The sequence below is a fragment of the Trachurus trachurus genome (genome assembly GCF_905171665.1).
Source record: "Trachurus trachurus genome assembly, chromosome: 19".
NCBI classification, from domain to species: domain Eukaryota; kingdom Metazoa; phylum Chordata; class Actinopteri; order Carangiformes; family Carangidae; genus Trachurus; species Trachurus trachurus.
In genome coordinates, this window is record NC_139913.1 from 694,528 (window position 1) to 712,059 (window position 17,532).

The 17,532-nt window shown below is 41.2% G+C and overlaps 1 protein-coding gene across 3 annotated transcripts in view; it reads right to left on the reverse strand.

Annotated features, from left to right (window-relative positions):
* Positions 1-17,532, reverse strand: part of noc3l (NOC3-like DNA replication regulator) — a 38,346-nt gene that overhangs the window by 8,100 nt on the left and 12,714 nt on the right. For 2 of the 3 annotated variants that reach the window (XM_083994382.1, XM_083994380.1), the window contains exons 17-20: positions 16,048-16,229; positions 14,415-14,641; positions 14,149-14,233; positions 13,052-13,184 (exon numbers count right to left, since the gene is read on the reverse strand). In XM_083994382.1, coding sequence (XP_083850508.1) covers positions 13,059-13,184; positions 14,149-14,233; positions 14,415-14,641; positions 16,048-16,229 — 620 coding nt within the window. In that variant the 3' untranslated portion in view covers positions 13,052-13,058. Of the gene's footprint in view, positions 1-13,051; positions 13,185-14,148; positions 14,234-14,414; positions 14,642-16,047; positions 16,230-17,532 lie in introns of those variants that run through there. The other variant, XM_083994381.1, reaches the window with a different exon arrangement.

The following is a 17,532-nucleotide window of genomic DNA, read 5'->3' on the forward strand; positions in this document are numbered from 1 at the left end:
TGACACGGCATCACCACACGGCCTCCATCTTGGCTCGGTCCACTCGCTCCGTCAGAGCATTAGCTAAAGGTGTTAGTTACAACTTTCATTCCTCCCGGCCAGTAGGTGTTGCACTCACATTCGCCCACTCTCGCTCCAACCTTCAATTGGACTGGTTGCCAGGTAACACTCCTATCCGGTTGTTAAGTCCTGACATCACAATGTTATTTCCGGATCCACCGGCGTTATCGAGTCCATCACAAATACAACAAAGTCGCCTACCTCATAGTCACGGTCCCATGACAAACAATGAAAACCGGACATTTTCATGAATGTATAGGCTACAGAGACGTTATCGATATGTATTAAGTTTGTTTATCTGCTAATCGATGTAATCACAGTTAACGCTAAGTAGCTGCTCGGCTACAGGCATAGATCACGTAGATGCCGCCTCTGGTGCTGCTGCCCATTGGAACAGAACGTTGCCGCCATCTTGAGAAGGAGGAAGCCTGGTGTCTACTTAGGCTACTATAGTCTACAGAGGCAGAGGTCTATCACCATAACTCACTGAATTTTCAACTGATTTTCAAGCCGTTTGTTTTAATATAAATGACATACATATATTTGTGATAAAACATACACAATGTTTATTCGTTACAGTGGCTGATTGCCAATGTCACTTTAATCATCTTACTGATGTCTTACTAATAAAAACATCTTTTGTTTTCTTGTCCTGACATAAATTGAGGGTTCGTTGTGGTGGTATGAGTCTTGATGCTCAGAAAACAGGCAAACAGGAACGGAGAAACGGCGACGGACTTTTGTGTTTACACTCACTCGCCGGCCTCATCACCACGGTAACCACAAACTCACAACTACCACAGCCAGGGGAAACACCTGATAACTCCTTCTCAAGATGGCGGCCGTGATGACGTGCCTGACAAGCCCGAATGCGGCATCTACTGTACGTGTAGCCTATATATGGGCTACAGGCAGCATTAGCCACTGTTAGACTGGCTAACAGAGGCTAACGCTAACGCTCATATCAAAACATATCAACGGCGGAGCAGCTCCTGTATGGGGAGCGTGGCTCTGTCTTTGGAGGCACCAGAGTTGAGCACTCTCTACTCTATTTGAATTAAAGGTGTACAGAAATGGCCGTTTGTCCTGTTTGTCGCGCCGAGTTCCCTGGTGAAAAAAAAGTGTACTTTATTGTATTTCAAGTATATTCGTATTTTGAATAGTATATTGAAAATGTAATTATACAAATTGTACTTTATATAAATATATAAAAATTACACTAACATCACACTTTCACGCTAACACTTTTAACACACTTGAAAATAATTATACTATATTACACTTTATAGAAATATATTAAACTAAAATATACTTAAAGTGAAATTTATGTGTAATTTCTAAAGTGTACTTATTTGAAATTTGTTTTCACACATACTTTTGATATATTTTAAAATGTATGCTAAAATTGTCATTGTAAAATACAATGATAACATATTTTGAAAGTATACATTTTAATATCAACACTGTAATATTAAGTTTGAGTGTATTTTAAGTTACATTTGAGTTTAATTATAAAGTGAAGTTATTTATGCTTGTAGCCTACTTCAGGACATTTTGGAAAGTGGTATTAGCCTATGCACCTAAACCCGTTCATTAAATTTTGTGCTGTGTGTTTGGCAAAAAAAAAAAAAGATAGGCTACAACCTTACACGCATGAAATCACATGAAACAATACACTTAATTAACACTTAACAATCATCCACAAGAGCGTTGTAGAGTTGTTGGATTGTGTGTTTGATAGTCTCCGTAGCGGTAGCTGAGCAGCTCATGTCTCTGCCCCGCCGATCTAAAAACAGCTTGTAGGTTACCGTCAATTACAGTAAAAGTAACGAACCCTATCCCTAAGACTAGGGATTAACGGGCAAATCTGCCAAAATGTTGAAATATCCCTTTAAGCACATTGTTTTAATGTTATAATGTCTGTTGTAACCGTAACCAAGGTTAAAAGTCTGTATTAAAAATTAGTTGATTGCATATTAAAACAGCTGAATTCATATTTAAAAAGTTAATTAATAAATACTAAGTTATGTTAATAATTAAAAACAGATACTTACCTATAAAAAGAAATTGAACAGTGATAAAATATTTTTTTATACGTTTATTTTGAAAGAGATTGGCTGGAGATGAGCTGTCAGCCAATCGGGAAGAAGCTCCCGCCCCTTGACCTGCTCAGAACAAGGTTCACTTCCTCCGGAGCCGTTGTCAGGAGAGCGAGCAGCCCCGCATCGAGCACGACACTTAGCTTGTGAAGAGGAGTCGGAGACACTAGTAAAAGTTGATAAAAGTGATTAAAAACTACGGGATAACTCCGGTGACGCCCTGGACCTGTGAGAGTGAAGCTAGAGGTAGTGATGGGCAATCGAGGCTTTGTTGAGGCTTCAACACCTTTTTCGAGTAATGATTCATTACTCGCGAGGCTTCACTGACACAGTGCTCCAGTACGACATCTAGTGTTCAATAAAATGAAGTGCAATTGAGACGTGTCATTCATTGGTTCATTGATTGTTTGAGATTTGATTTGCCATGCACACTCCTGTTCAACAAACGTTACATGGTTGTATGGTTTCAAGCTGACACAATAAAAATAAAAATATAAAATATAAAATAAACATGAAGTTTCTCATTTGGCATATGATTGTGATAGGCTTTCGGTATTGACTTAGCCTGATATAGCTATTAGGCTCTGCTATGAATTACATTCTCCTCTGAAACAAGTCTAAACAGTCTATGGCTTTATACGATGTGAAATGTTGTAGATGGCAAATGTGATCTCATTTCAAAATAGAAAAGAAATATGGCAAGTTCGGCCAAGGATTCGATCTCACATCTGTGAGGTGAAAGCCCGATGTAATCACGGTGCGCCACTGTCAACTTCATGGTACATAGTACGAGACGTATTAAATATTTCTGAAGCCCATATGGTCGTTGACGCTTCAATCGTTACAAATATGCGTGTTACAACGCTTAAATAAATTATTTTTCCTCTGCTCCACATATCATGTTATAGAATTCCTGGTACTGAATGCTACACTTTCCAACCAAATCTCTGCCGCCTCAGTTTCTATGTGATTCAAAGGCTCAGCTCAGCTCTCACAGAGAGCCGAGACAACCAAATCATTGACGGTGCTTCATGAATGACTGAAGCAGTGAAGTGGTTCATACGTCATCCAAGTGGCTCATACGTCACGTGATCTTTCCCAACCGAAACATCAACGTGACTCGAAGTGACTGCATCATGTGGCTTGAAAAAATGGACTGTAGTTTAGGAAATACTTCGGAAGTGTTGGACCAGGGTTAATGTTAGATATATGTAATGTATATAATATGTGTACGCCAATTAAAAGGAAAAAAAGACACCTCTCCGGGGTGTCGATTACATGTTGTTTGGGCATTAGTTCATGTCTCTAACCACTACTCTAACGCAACAACCCCAGTTTCACAATGGGGCGGACTTATATTGGATGCAAGAATTAATAGTGATATAGAAGACCACATGTTTTATTTGGCTGTTAAGATAATAACATGTGCTCTTCAAATACAAACTGGTGTAATTTTTATATGAGGCTAATGCAAATGCAGACTGCCTTATGATTTTGGCGAAGTATGCTTTGGGGGTTATTGATAATTTATGGTTATGTAGGTAAAGAAGGTATGCTTGAAGACAGGGCAGAGGGTGTGCTTGAAGACAGGGCAGAGGGTGTGCTTGAAAAACTGGGCAGTGGACGTGCTTCTGTAACATTTTATGAGTTTTTATTCAAAAATAACAATTTACACATTGTGTGGGGATTCAGGCGGTTTCTCCTTTTCGAAAGGATTTCTCCCGCCTTTGAAAATGTCCGTTCACATGGTACGGATGAAGCTGGGGTGCATAAGAAATGTTTTGCTACTTTATACAAGTTCGGATAAGTGGCTTTGTTGCTGGTCCAGAATTTTAACGGGTCTTCTTTACGGTCCAGGGCAGGATCGGACAGGTAACGGTTCACTTCAATGATGGCGTTGGCAGTCGCATTTTGTGCTTGCCGCGCCCTGGTGGCATCATTGTCCAGCAGCCCCCACAGGTCAACTCCTGAAAAAAAACATCAGACCCATCAATACAAATGTAATTTTGTGTAGTTATTCATGATTAACTTTTTTTTTTTTTTTTTTAAGTATATTTTTTGGCTTTTCATGCCTTTATTCAATAGGACAGTTGAGAGTGTGACAGGAAATGGGAGGCAGAGATGGGGGGAATGACATGCAAGATAGGGCCGTCCGACGCGGGACTCGAACCGGGGCCGCCTGCAGCGAGGACTATAGCCTCAATACATGAGGCGGGTGCTCTACCAACTGAGCTAAACACCGCCCGTGATTAAATAATTTAAAAAGAAAAGAAAAGAAATACCGGTGGAGGCTGCTGCTGTTGCTGGAGGATCAATCGTTCCTTGTGGAGTGGACGGTGGCTGCTGCTGCTGCTGCTGCTGCTGTGTGACATGAATGACTTTTGTGCACTCAGAGATTAGGCGCTCCTTAACAAACGTCACCACCCTCGGGCTGGAAAAGCCGAATGTTTTGAACCTAGGGTCAATCATCGTCGCCACTGACAGTGAGCTCTCCTTCTCCTTGTCTTGCAGTCTGTCCACCAGACACCTGATGAGGTTTCGTGCCAGATGTTTGGCCATGTCAGTGGACAGCTGCGGCTCAAGCTGTTCGATGGTGTGACGAAGGACCCGGTAGAGGGGGATGACCTTAGAGGCCGACACTCGTTTTTCCTCTGACAACTCCACAGTTGCAACCTGGAATGCTGCCAACACCTGAAATGACATTGTCAGAATGCATAAACTGTGTAGCAACTTTGGTTACATTGCGGATGTTGTGTAGTGAGTAAACCGTTAATGACTGTGAAATACATACCTTGATGCATTGCTCAGTGCTTTCATACTGCAGGTGTGTGAGTGGGGTCAGGTCAGTGTTGAGCGTGGCAAGTGCTGCTGCCACTGCCTCTCTCTCTTCATGCATTCTTTGCAGCATGTGGAAGGTGCTGTTCCAGCGGGTGTCCACCTCCAATGTCAACTTCCGTGCACTGCGGCCCAGTTGCTGCTGCATGTGCACAAGCCTCTGTTTTGCCGTTGTGCTTGTTTTAAACAGCGTGACAATTTTCCGGGTCAAGGCTCGGATCTCCTCAAGGCCCGGAGTTGCCTCGATGGAATTTTTCACCACAAGGTTGAGGCAATGTGCAATGCACTTGCTGTGCCTGAGGTTCAGATTATTTGCTGCAGCGATCATGTTACTGGCCGAGTCCGTCACCATACAGCGCACTTTGTTTTTAAGACCCCACTCACCCAACATTGAGTCGACCTCTGCGGCTATGTGGGCAGCGGTGTGGGTCGCTGGAAAAGGCGTCGTCCCCAGAAGAGCAGTGGACAGCTGGTCACTTGCGTTGATAAAATGGCATGTGACCGCAAGATAGGCATCTGTGTTAATAGATGTCCACATGTCGGAAGTGAGACTCACAGTCTCAACTTTCTGGAGTGCCGCCTTTGCCTTCTCCTTCTCCTCCTCATATTTAGTAGCCACCATTGCCTTCACAGTTTTTCTCGTTGGCAGAGAGTAGGTGGGGTCCAGCTTGGCCACAAACTCCCTGAATCCAACGTCCTCCACCACAGAGAACGGCTGCGAATCCTGGACGATGAAGTTCACCAAAGCTTCATCCAGCTCTCGCTTTCTATTGCCTAATAACAAACAACAATGCATTAGGTTACATATAGACTTACTGAAATGTATCACAAGGTAATATAAAACACACTTGTGGGAATTATCATGTGTAGGTCTACCTGGGTTACTTGCAATAGGGGGCGGCTGCCTGTTCTCCGGTGCCGGATCAGTGTCTCTTCCATGCTTGGCACGCAAATGCCTCAGCATGGAGGAGGTGTTGTTGCTGTACGCCAGCTTCGCATCACACAACATACACTGGACCTGTGAAACAATGTTCACAAAGTTCATCCCGATTTGAATGCATTCACGCTAAGGACAATAATTGTGTTATTACGTTCTGACTATCTCAACAGTGACATCATTGTGCTCGAGGCCTTGGCAGCTTTTAGTGTCAATTAATTCACCCACAGTTGAAATAAAAGCAACAGCGTTCTTACCTTATTATCCGGCAACAACTGGAAGTCGTCCCATGCTCGGGACCTTTTCCTGGTTGGTTCCCGCTGAGGCTCCATATCTCTCTCTCTCTCTCTCTGTGTGTGTCTCTGTCTCTGTCTCTCTCTCTGTCTCTCTGTCTCTCTCTCCCTCTCTCTCTCTCTCTCTAAATATATATATATATATATATATATATATATATATATAAATAAATGTATATATATAAATGTATAAGGTGTGTGTGTGTGTGTGTGTGTGTGTGTGTGTGTGTGTGTCTGTGTATCTATCTATTTATCTATATGTAATATTATACTATATCCAGGACTATATCTATATAACTACTTTATCTAACTATATTATCTACCTGTCTGTCAAATTCTCCACAAAATACGCTAAATACACTAATCTCTCTCTCAATCGCAACAAACCAACCAACCTACTCTGCAAAGACATATTCAAATGAACGCCATTTAAAAGGATACCCAATCCCTGAACGGTCCCAAGCCCGCCAAGTGTTTCACATGACAAACCGAACCAATCAGGTGCTTCGTTTGACGTTCGAACCACTCAACTGCTTCAAACGTCATCCAAGTGGTTCATACGTCACAAGTCACGTGACCAAACCACGCCTCGGCACAGTGGTTCGATACAAATGCTTCATGAGCTACCGCGCATGTGTCGGAGCCTCGGGTGTCAGAGACCCATCACTAGCTAGAGGGACCCGACATCTCCACCAAGAAGAAAACGCATCGGTGAGAAATCGTTTTTTCCATGCTAAATGCTAACCGCCAGTGCTAATCAGTGCTAATACCAGAGACCTTACCCACTCGTGTGAATCACTAGCGTTAAAGCTAGCACTAGCTTCATTTTGAAGGTGCAATATGAGACGTTTTGAGAATTTGTTGCACACTGAACTGTAAAATCTGATGATTTAGCACAGTATCTGCGTTTTTAGCACGCCGAGTCACTATTTTATGCTAAGACATGGCAGAAGGTGCACACTGTACGTCTTCTTACTGGTATTAATGTTATATTTGCATGCTTATTACTATGTGAAGACGTTATTTTTATATGATTGATGTGGAGAAGTTATTTTAATAACTTAATCTCTGATATTTTGAGAATGTTGCTATGATATTATTGGGTGTGGTGTCATATTACAATGTTTATTCAGTTAGAAATATTCTCTGTGAATTGAGTGGATTTAACATGATTTATATATTGTATTTCATGAGTGAGAGTTGAGAGAATTAAGAGAATGTTCTGACATTACTCATCATAGGTCAGGTTTTCCTGTTGGATCCTTTGAACCTTGGACCTACCCGGATGTTGGAGCCTGGATCGAGACGTTTGATGGCGCACCACAGCCTGGAGGACAACTAGAGATATGGTGCCCGCAAAGAATCAAGAACCTGGATCCTTTCATCACTTCATTACACACACACACACACACACACACATATCCAACACATTCAACCATGCGGTAGGATAGATCCTCTTCACTTCCTCAGTGGACTGAACATTTCATACTGGGAGTGACTGAAAAAAGAGGTGACTTGAACTTTCAAACATAGCTGCAATTTTTTTTTTTTTAATGTTCCTACTTACCTGGGTAAGAATTGTGTTACACTGTGTATGTACATGTGTTTTGCTTATCCTTCTTTAAAGGACAATTCCAGGCAAATTCAACTTGAGGGTGTATGTTCTTATCATTTTAAGTCTAAAAGAAGGAATGTGAAGATTTTCAGTTTAACGTCTCCTGTTTTGCGGTAGCTGCGTCTGTCCCCGCATCGCTACGGCAGCAATGAATGGGAGTGGATGCAAGTTCCGCTGGTTAGGCTGTTTACATCCCTCAAAGCCGCAATTTTTTTCCACAGACAGCGTCAGATGGTTACTCAAACATGCACTGAGAAGTTTCTTTACTTCAAGCAAGCCGACATGCTTGTAAAACTAGATCTAAATTCAAAGTCTCACGCGAGACCCTGTTGCCGTGCTCGGTGCATTCAGGGGTAGTCAGAAAGCTCCCGTTTGTGTCATAAACACAGGAATATCAACTCTTGACTTGCTTCAAGTAAAAAAAACGTATCGGCGCATGTTTGAGTCGCCACCTGACGCTGTCTGTTGAAAAAAATGTACACTTCAAGCAAGTAAAGAGTCGATATTCCTGTGTTTATGACACAAAAGGTAGCTCCTACTGCACCTGAATGCACCGAGCACGGCAGCAGGGTCTCGCACAAGACTTTGAATTAGATCTAGTTTTACAAGCATGTCGGCTTGCTTGAAGTAAATAAACTTCTCGGTACATGTTTGAGTCGCCATCTGACGCTGTCTGTGGAAAAAAATGCGGCTTTGAGGGATGTAAACAGGCTAACCAGCGGAACTTGCATCCACTCCCATTCATTGCTGCCGTAGCGATGCGGGGACAGACCAAGCTACCGCAAAACAGGAGCGATTAAACTGAAAATCTTCACATTCCTTCTTTTAGACCCAAAATGATAGGAACATACACCCCCAAGTTGAATTCACCTGGAATTGTCCTTAAAGGTTTATTTGTAATGTTTAGGTCTGCTGCCTGAAATAAACCTATTTCTATTTTCTATTTCCTATGTACGAAAGAAGCAATATTTGAAAATGTGTTATTAAAGTTTTCCTTTGAAAATGTTTAAAAGCCATATGTAAATGTTTATACATTTAGAGATAGTACAAGTTTCTGTATTATTTGCAATGTATTATTATAATTTGGATGTGGTTTAAATACATTAAAGTATGTTTTTTTTACCTGGAAGTAGTCCCACAAGTCTTTCAGCCTTTAGTATACTTGTAACACATTTGCATGAAGGTAGAAAGTAGTATACCAAAAGTATAATTAAGTATATATTTTAATACACTAACTAACATCTAATTTTTAATGTACTTATAATACAAACAAAGTACACTTTAATTTAACTAATTAGGCATATATTAGTACATGAAATGTCATGTACTTAAAGTGCACTAAATATACTTTAAGTTGTTCCACTTTAGTACACAAAAGTACACTAAATACACTTTAAGTTGAGCTTTTCTACAACTTAAATATACTTAACACAAAATTAGTTGTTCCAATTTAGCACTCTTCAAGTTAACTAATCTTAAACACACTTGAAATATAATGATGATTAGTGCGGCTTGAAGTACACAAAAGTATGCAAAATTTTAGTACACTTAGTACATTAATTTTTCACCAGGGTTGTCACGAGCTGCAACACGAGTTTACCCGAGTAAGGAAAACGAATTTGATTGGTCGTTATCGAGCGGGCGGGATATTCAAAGCTTGGGGCGAGCCTGAGCTCCGTGTGTGTCTCAGACGTTTGAATGACGGAATATCCGTGGCTGGTGAATCGTGTACAGGCTGACGTATAATCCGTGCGCCTGCATTATCCAATGCGGAAAAAAAAATACACACTTTCATCCCGGATTTACTCAAAAATAGAATTTTGCACAAAGTTTGGCCTACAACGTCTGATAGATGAGTTATCACATTAATTTTATGATCCAGAGTGGGCTCAAATTCAGTTTTCTTTTCTGTACACCTTTAAATGAATTAATCCCTTTTTTTACTCTCAGAGATGTGTCATGGAAGAAAGAGTTTACAGATTCACTGGTTCTGCCATTGTTTACAACTTGTAACTGCCGGCGCTTGGACCCAGAAATGGAATATTTGCCACGGCTAGTAGCTAAAGCTAAGCTAACGGTAACCGTATTTAACGAGCAGCAGCTCCAGTGTTGACAGCAGACTGGAAACACATCTCATTTCACACTAACTCACCTGCAGACGAACCCGCAGCATCACACCTGCACCGGAAACGTTACAGCACCGACTGACCGTTAGTTAGCATTAGCACGATGCTAGTTCTCCACAGAGCTATCACGATCTGGCCCCCTCTGAGCTCCGCCTCACGTGACATCCACGTACTGATACTGTTGTTGCCAACGTAACCAGATGTAAATATATTTTGGACTCGTCAAAATTTATAAAACAATTATTTATATTATTTTTTTTTTTTTAAATCTGTAAAATTAATACTTTTATTCTGCACCCCTCTAGACGTTCTGTGGATGTATTATTTTTGAAAAATTAATCGTTTTCATGAAAACGTTGTAGCTGTAACCTTTAAGCCTGTGGTGCATGTTCTACTAAAATTGGGTTCATTGAGGTGTCCTGATGTTTTGAACCAAAGGCCATGAATGAGTTACAGGAACTACTAGCCTACTGTAGGTGCATCTCAATAAACTGGAATATCATGGAAAAGTCAACTTCCAGTAGTTCAAGTCAAAGAGCCCAACCACGTACTGAGAGCATATAGACGGACAGACTTTTCAGAAGGCCAACATTTCCATATTAAAAATGCTTTTTTAAACTGATCTTTTGCTATTCTTTTTTTTTTAAATGCTGAATTTTAGGTTTTCATTAAATGTGAAGCCATAATCATTACAATTAAAATGAATTCAATAAATAAAGACATGAAATGTTTCATTCTGTGTGTAACGGATCTATATAATGTTTATAGCCCCACTATGTAGGATTCGTGGTACTGGTACACTGGTTGAGAACAGCAACTGTGTCTTTATCCAGAGACATAGAGATGTACTTTTAATGGTGATATTTATTAGAATTCCTATTTTTATTGAGGTATTTATTCATTTCTTACATGTAACTAGCAGACTTTGCACACAGCTGCCAACCCTGTTTTTTCTTTGGTTTCTCTGTTATGTGTTTTATTTGTGTTTGTGTGCTATGAGCATGTGGTGTGCGAGCCACCAAAGGGAATTGCCCTTTAAGGGATTAATAAAGTAGTCTTGAGTCTTGAGTCTTTCCCAGAGAAGCACAGTAGCCAACGTGAATTTGTTGCCGCCGCCGGTTAAACGGTGTTCCTTCCATAGTGCAGTTTCAGCCGCCGCGACCCCGCTCAGGCTGCAGCACCATTCATCATCATTTTCTACCACTTCAACGAGTTTAGAAACATTATTTTAGGGTCGAAAAACGATAGTGTTGCTTTAAGTTTCACTTTTTAAATTAAATTACTGACATAAATAAACTTTTCCATGATTCTAATTTTCCTTAGACGCACCTGTAAGCCCCTCCCACACCTCCAAAAACACCAAACAGCTGCTGCCACCATCACCTCACGTTACCATAGTTACAGAGACTTTACGTTTATTTACATTACAGTTTTTCTCAGTCGCTTTGGTGCTTTTCTCACATCACTCTTAACATTTGCACAACAGTTAGTGCATTTCTCAGAACAATTATTGCAAACTGCAAAACCTAGTGGATGACCTGCAAAAGTGCGTCACTTGCTCAAAATGGATAGTCCATCCCTCAAAAGCAACCAAAGTACTCATGTCAATGAAACTGTCAGTGTGGTCAACATGAGAAGTCCTGACACCATCGTTTATGAACAAGATAGTCAAATGACTTTGTCATGTTTTCATTAGGACACTTTATTCTCTAAGTGTTTTCCAATGCAGAAAGTGATGACACCTGAAAATGCTCCAGACAGCACTATACACTACTTGTACAACCATGTGAAAACTACAGTAAAGTTACACATTACTGTATTTAGTGGAGATACTGAATATGTATGTTTCACATTTCTACTGCATGTGCTCTTTGCAATTCTGATTTGTTCACAGCATCGTGCAAAGGAAAAATACACTACAGTCAACTACAACAAACATAAGAAACACTCTTTGGGTACAACTTTACGTAAACAATGTTGCAGTACATATAGTAACTGAACCTACAGAGTACTGTAAATCATTCCTGCACATCCAGACGTTCCAGTCACATTTTCATCTACATCACTCTGTCAACTGTAGCGATTGAAACAGATTCAATATTCCCAAAGATACAGTAATGTCATCCTTACATTGTCTCTCTTTCAACCTTATGTCATTGTTTGTAATGGGCTCAGTCTCTTCCACCTCTGTGAGGTTGTCTTGTAATCCTATGTGATGCAGAGTAAAATTACAGTAATGTACAGTACATGTACTGCATCAACCATTATTACTGTAGTGTACAATACTGTAAAAGTGCTTCCTACTTGTAAAATGCTGTAGTACAGTACCGTACTGTAAAGATGTGGTTGCTGTAATACATTACGATACAGTAAATCTGTTCTCTAGTGAAGCTGTGAGTCTAAATGTAAATGTAAAAAGTTCTTGTCCCACTGTATCTTACAGTAATGCCTGACACAATGACAGCAGTGCAGATTGTTTAGTGCTGAATTACTGTCCAATACCATAAATACCTGTTGTTCCTTACTGTAAATGTTTGAATAATTGAATTCACAGCTTCTCCCAACATTTAAAACTAGTTTGACAGATTTTGAAAACTAGTTCAACAATTTTGTATGTAATGACTCAAGCAATGAAATGAGGACTATTAGTTTTATAGGGAAAGACTATTCAGCGTTCAAAAGTATAGTTCATTTTGACTGACATGACATAAACAAATGATAATGTTGTAAAACAGCAGAGAATTGTATGAGAGCAACTGATACATGTCCAAAAGCATTTGCAATTTGTTCAGAGGAAGGAGAAACTGCTACTATGATGTGGACAAATGACTACATGTTGTGGAGGTTGAACTAATAGTTATGAGAACTTTCATTCTGATCTGAGAATAGCACCAAAGAGACTGAGAAAAACTGTAACACAAAGAAACATTTTCAGAATAAAATACCAGTTTGGATTTGACTGCTGCTGGTTGAGGCTTTTATTTTGACAGGAAAAATCTCATTTACTTATAAAACTTGTTAGAAAATACTTTTATTTAAGGCGTGTGTGTGTGTGTGTGTGTGTGTGTATGCGTGTGTGTGTGTGTGTGTGTGTCAGTGCTGGCTCGGTGTGTGTGTTGTGGTAAAGTCCAGCTGTGTGTCCTCGGTGGCGGTCAGGACTCTGTCCACTTGTCTCTGCAACTCGGCGTCCAGCAGCAAAGCTCCGCCCCCAAATCGATCCTGAAGAAGGAAAAATAAAAAATCAAATTGATAAAGATTCAAGAGTTCAAACCTTAAAGGGACATTGCGTAGGAATTCCTCCATCTAGCGTTGTGGTTGTATATTTTTCATGCTGCATTCAGGTGAAATTGGGCAGACGGCAGAGTAACGGCATAAACAAGCCTCTATGTAAACAAGTGGCAAAACAATACACGTGACGATATGTTGTCATGGCGATGTGGTATTGTTTTACCGGCTTTCTCTGGACTTCTGTGACTAAAATGACATCTGGCCGTCTGCCCGACTGCAGGTGAATGCAGCATCAGTGTAACGCTCCATTCCTCCTCGCTGCGTTACCGCGGTGACGACAGCTCCGGTGTCTCCGCTGAGTTTCCGTGGTTACCGTTACCGTCACGCTGTCACACTGGAAAAACTTAGAATCTTTCCAAGAATATTTGTCTTATTTCTAGTCAAAACTAATCTCTTTCCACTTAAAATAAGACTCATCACCTAAAAATAAACTTGTTTTTAGATCATTTTCACTTGTTTCAAACTAGTTTCCAATTGAAATAAGTAGAAAAATCTGCCAGTCAAAGCAAGTTTTTTGTGCTTGTAATAAGAAAGAAAAACTTGCTCCACTCTCCGAGTCTTATTTAGTATTTAGTTTTGACTAGAAATGACATTTTTACTAGAAATAAGACAAATATTCTTGGTAAGATTTTTAGTTTTTGCAGTGCACTGAAGGTAAAAACATGGCAACACCACATGGCAGCAGCACCGAGCTTACCCGCTCCATGGAGATATGAATGATATGAACGGCTCATTCAGAGCTGAAAGGAACACTTCACTTTGTTGATTAATGAAAAACAGACTGAAGAACCAAATAATAGATTTTCCTGAATAGATAACAGGAGTGAAAGTTACACAATGTCCCTTTAAACCAGCTTAAACCTCTGATGTGTGAGGGTGCGTTTGGTTTCTCTACCTTCTTCTTGGTGGCGGGTGGAGCCACCGGGGGGTTGAAGGTCATATCTCTGACGCTGTAGTCACCAAACAGCTCAGCAGGACTCCTGGACAGGAAGTGATGGAGAGGTTAATGATGATGTCATCAGCAGCCGGCAGTGGTGGAGAGTAATGGAGTACATTTACTTGGGTGGCAAAGCAGTTTCCCCTTGGGGATCAATAAAGTTTTCTAATCTAATCTCTGCCAGCCGTCATGTGACCGTGTGGCCGTGCTGCAGCGGTCCTCACCTGCGGCTCAGCTTGACGCCCAGAGAGCCCGCCCCGTCGCTGGGAGCGCCGAGGCTCAGGTGAGCAGCAAACTGGCGGACGACGGGGTGGAAGTGTCTGCGCAGCGCGTGCAGCTCCCACAGCGCCGTGTTCTGGGCGTTGCAGTGCTCCGGCTCATCCAGCTCAGGGAGGAAGAAACCGCTGCCCTGGACCTCGTTGTCCAGCAGGAAGTCACACTTAGGGAAGGACTGACACACACACACACAAATACACACTTTATTATGAATGAGTGAACGGAAAATGTTAATTTAAGGAGGGTAAAGGCAAAATCAGCTGATGCTTCAGCCTCTTACACCTTTTTGGTCAAAGTGAATTGTTTTGCTTGTTGTGTTTTTGTTCTGATTTATTTTGTTTTGTTTTGCATTTATACCTTTATATTTGTCTATTGTATTTGTTTTTATAAGACTGAAATAAACACACTAAACTAAACTAAACTAAACTAAACTAAACTTATTGTGTCCTCGACTGAGGGTTTTCATAGTTGAATCTGATTGGTCAGATTTTGTCTTAAAGGCCCCATGCTGTGCACTTTTGTCTGGGTTTATTTACCTGCTGATATCCCTAACAAGATGTATCATTGGTTTTGAGTACCTGTGATCTGCTTAATATCGTTTATATTGCCCCTTTCTGTTGCCTCTTTCTGGAGTTCTAGCAGGCACAGGTCATTTGGCCAATCAGAAGAGAGAATGAGAACCTCTCCTCTGATTGGCTGACTGTTTTTGAGTTGCATGTGGTCGGGCCAATCACAGGCAAGTAACTGAAACCTAAGCTGCATTCATAAAAATTGAAAAAAAAACAACTGGTCACGGTGGGCGGAGTTACCTTGTGTGTGACATCACAGAAAGGAGGAAGTGCTATCTGCTCGTCTTAAAGAGAATGTTCCTACAAATGGGCGGTGTGTGTTTCTCCGTTTATGACCAGTTTGATGCATGGGACAGTATATACGTGGCCCAAAGACCTCCCCAAGCACGAAAAAATAACCAAAATCACATTTTTCATGCCATGGGGCCTTTAAGTCGACTAATCGTTTCCTCGTTGACTCGTGACCTCATACGTCTTTTCTCGCTCCGGAGAAAAACACTGTAATAAACACATTTAAAGGGACAACCAGGAGTTTTGGAAAGCAAAGTCTTTTCACTACATTTCCCATGAGCCTCAGCGCGCACGGTGAAATTCTTGGACCGGTGCAAGACGGATGAGTGAAAACATTTGCCAAGAATGTTTTCATTGATCCAGAATGAAAGTCAGAGGTTGGAAGACGATCAGATACCGTCGTAGTTCCCACCATAAACGGCGATCCGGCGGCGTTATTCTCATGACTCGCCGAGCAGCGTCCGGGAAACCGTAACTAGGAAATGCTGGACGAGTCGACCACTAATTAATAATAATATCAAAATAACCATAGAGACAAAACCATAGATTTATCTAAAATGGACCATTAACAAGTGGTGACGTAGATTCATCCACATTAATATCAGACTCTGTTAGAACCAAATACAAACTACTGGTTGTCCCTTTAATTCTTCAATTGGTGTAAGATCACAACAACAGTCGTTCTCCATCCTCACACACACACACACACACACAGACTCACGTGCATGGCGGCCCTGCTGGCGGCGAGCGCGCCCACGCTGGCGTTGGGCAGCACGTGCAGACTGAGCGTGCTGAGCCGCTTGACGAAGGCCATGGCCCGCTGCAGCGTCACCTGCTTCCTGCGCCGCACCAACATGGCGTCCACGCACCGCAGCACGATGATGATGTCATCGTTGTGCGCCCCTAGGTCAGAGAGGTTTAGTGTTAGACAGGTTTGATGTTAGGGAGGTTTCACTGTAACAGTCTGAGCTCAGGTTCTGCAGCCGATGCCCAGACCACAGAGCAGTAGTCCAGGTCAGTGCTTCTCAACCTTCTGTACATCAAGGACCCTAAACTGACACAAATTAGACCACAGACCCATTGGACCAGATTTAAAGTAAGTGTTAAAGCAGAAGTGAGTGATCCGGTCGTTTTGGCTAATGCTGCGTTCCAGGCAGGCTTTTGAAATCGTAAATTACAGCTTCAAGTCACAACTTACGACTTTGTGGCGTTCCAGGCAACCCACTCGTGTTTTTCCGACCTGTTTTACCGGTGAAAGTCTCTATAACGGCCACTCGTAACTTCTGACCCGTGAACTCGTACCAGATCGAACTGGTACCACTTCACAGGTCGGAAAAATACGAGTTTCCTTGAACGCACCATAACAGTCCCCGTCGCTACGTCACCACATTCACGGCGTCCCTTGGCTGCACACACAGCCCTGCATGCCGTTCTCTCTCCTCATTGGATAAAGGTTGTAGGATACGATAAATGTTTTCTCCTGGGCTCAGAGCAGAGCAGAGTGACTGACAGACCCGTGTTTCAGACCAAACACTCTATAGAAGTGATTGCTGTCGGAAGATATAACTATTTAAGACTTATATTAACACAAATATATCACTCACTTCTGCTTTAAGTAAACACCAGAAATACACAAATATTTGTTCTGAGACTGAAGAACATTACTTTTTTATACTTTTAAATTAGGGCCAATGGCGTGAATTTTGGAAATATTAGAGAGAAATTTCTGGAAAAAGTGGGTTAGGGTTTAAACATTTCTAGGAAGAAATGGTAAAAATTAAAGAAAAAGAAAAAAAAAGTAAAACATTTCTAGAAAAAAGCGGTAACATTTCTAAAACAAAAAAGTGTAAAACATAAAAAAAACTTCTAGAAAAAAGTGGTAAAATTTCTTGTAAAAAATGTTAATGTTGCAAAATAAAAAAGTAAAAATTTTCTAGAAAAAAACGGTAAAATTTCTAAAACAAAAAGTTAAAAAAAAAAAAATCTAGAAAAAGTGGTAAAGTTTCAAGAAAAAATTGGGGACCCCCTTCAAATCTCTCAAGGACCCCTGGGGGTCCCCGGACCCCACGTTGAGAACCACTGATCTAGGTGGCACAACACCAAACTCTGTCCGATCTGACACACGAGGGGTCGAGCAACAAAGGAAGCACATTTCCTGGAGAGACCAACAGCTCTTCCCATTTCTAAGATCATTTGATGAATGTGA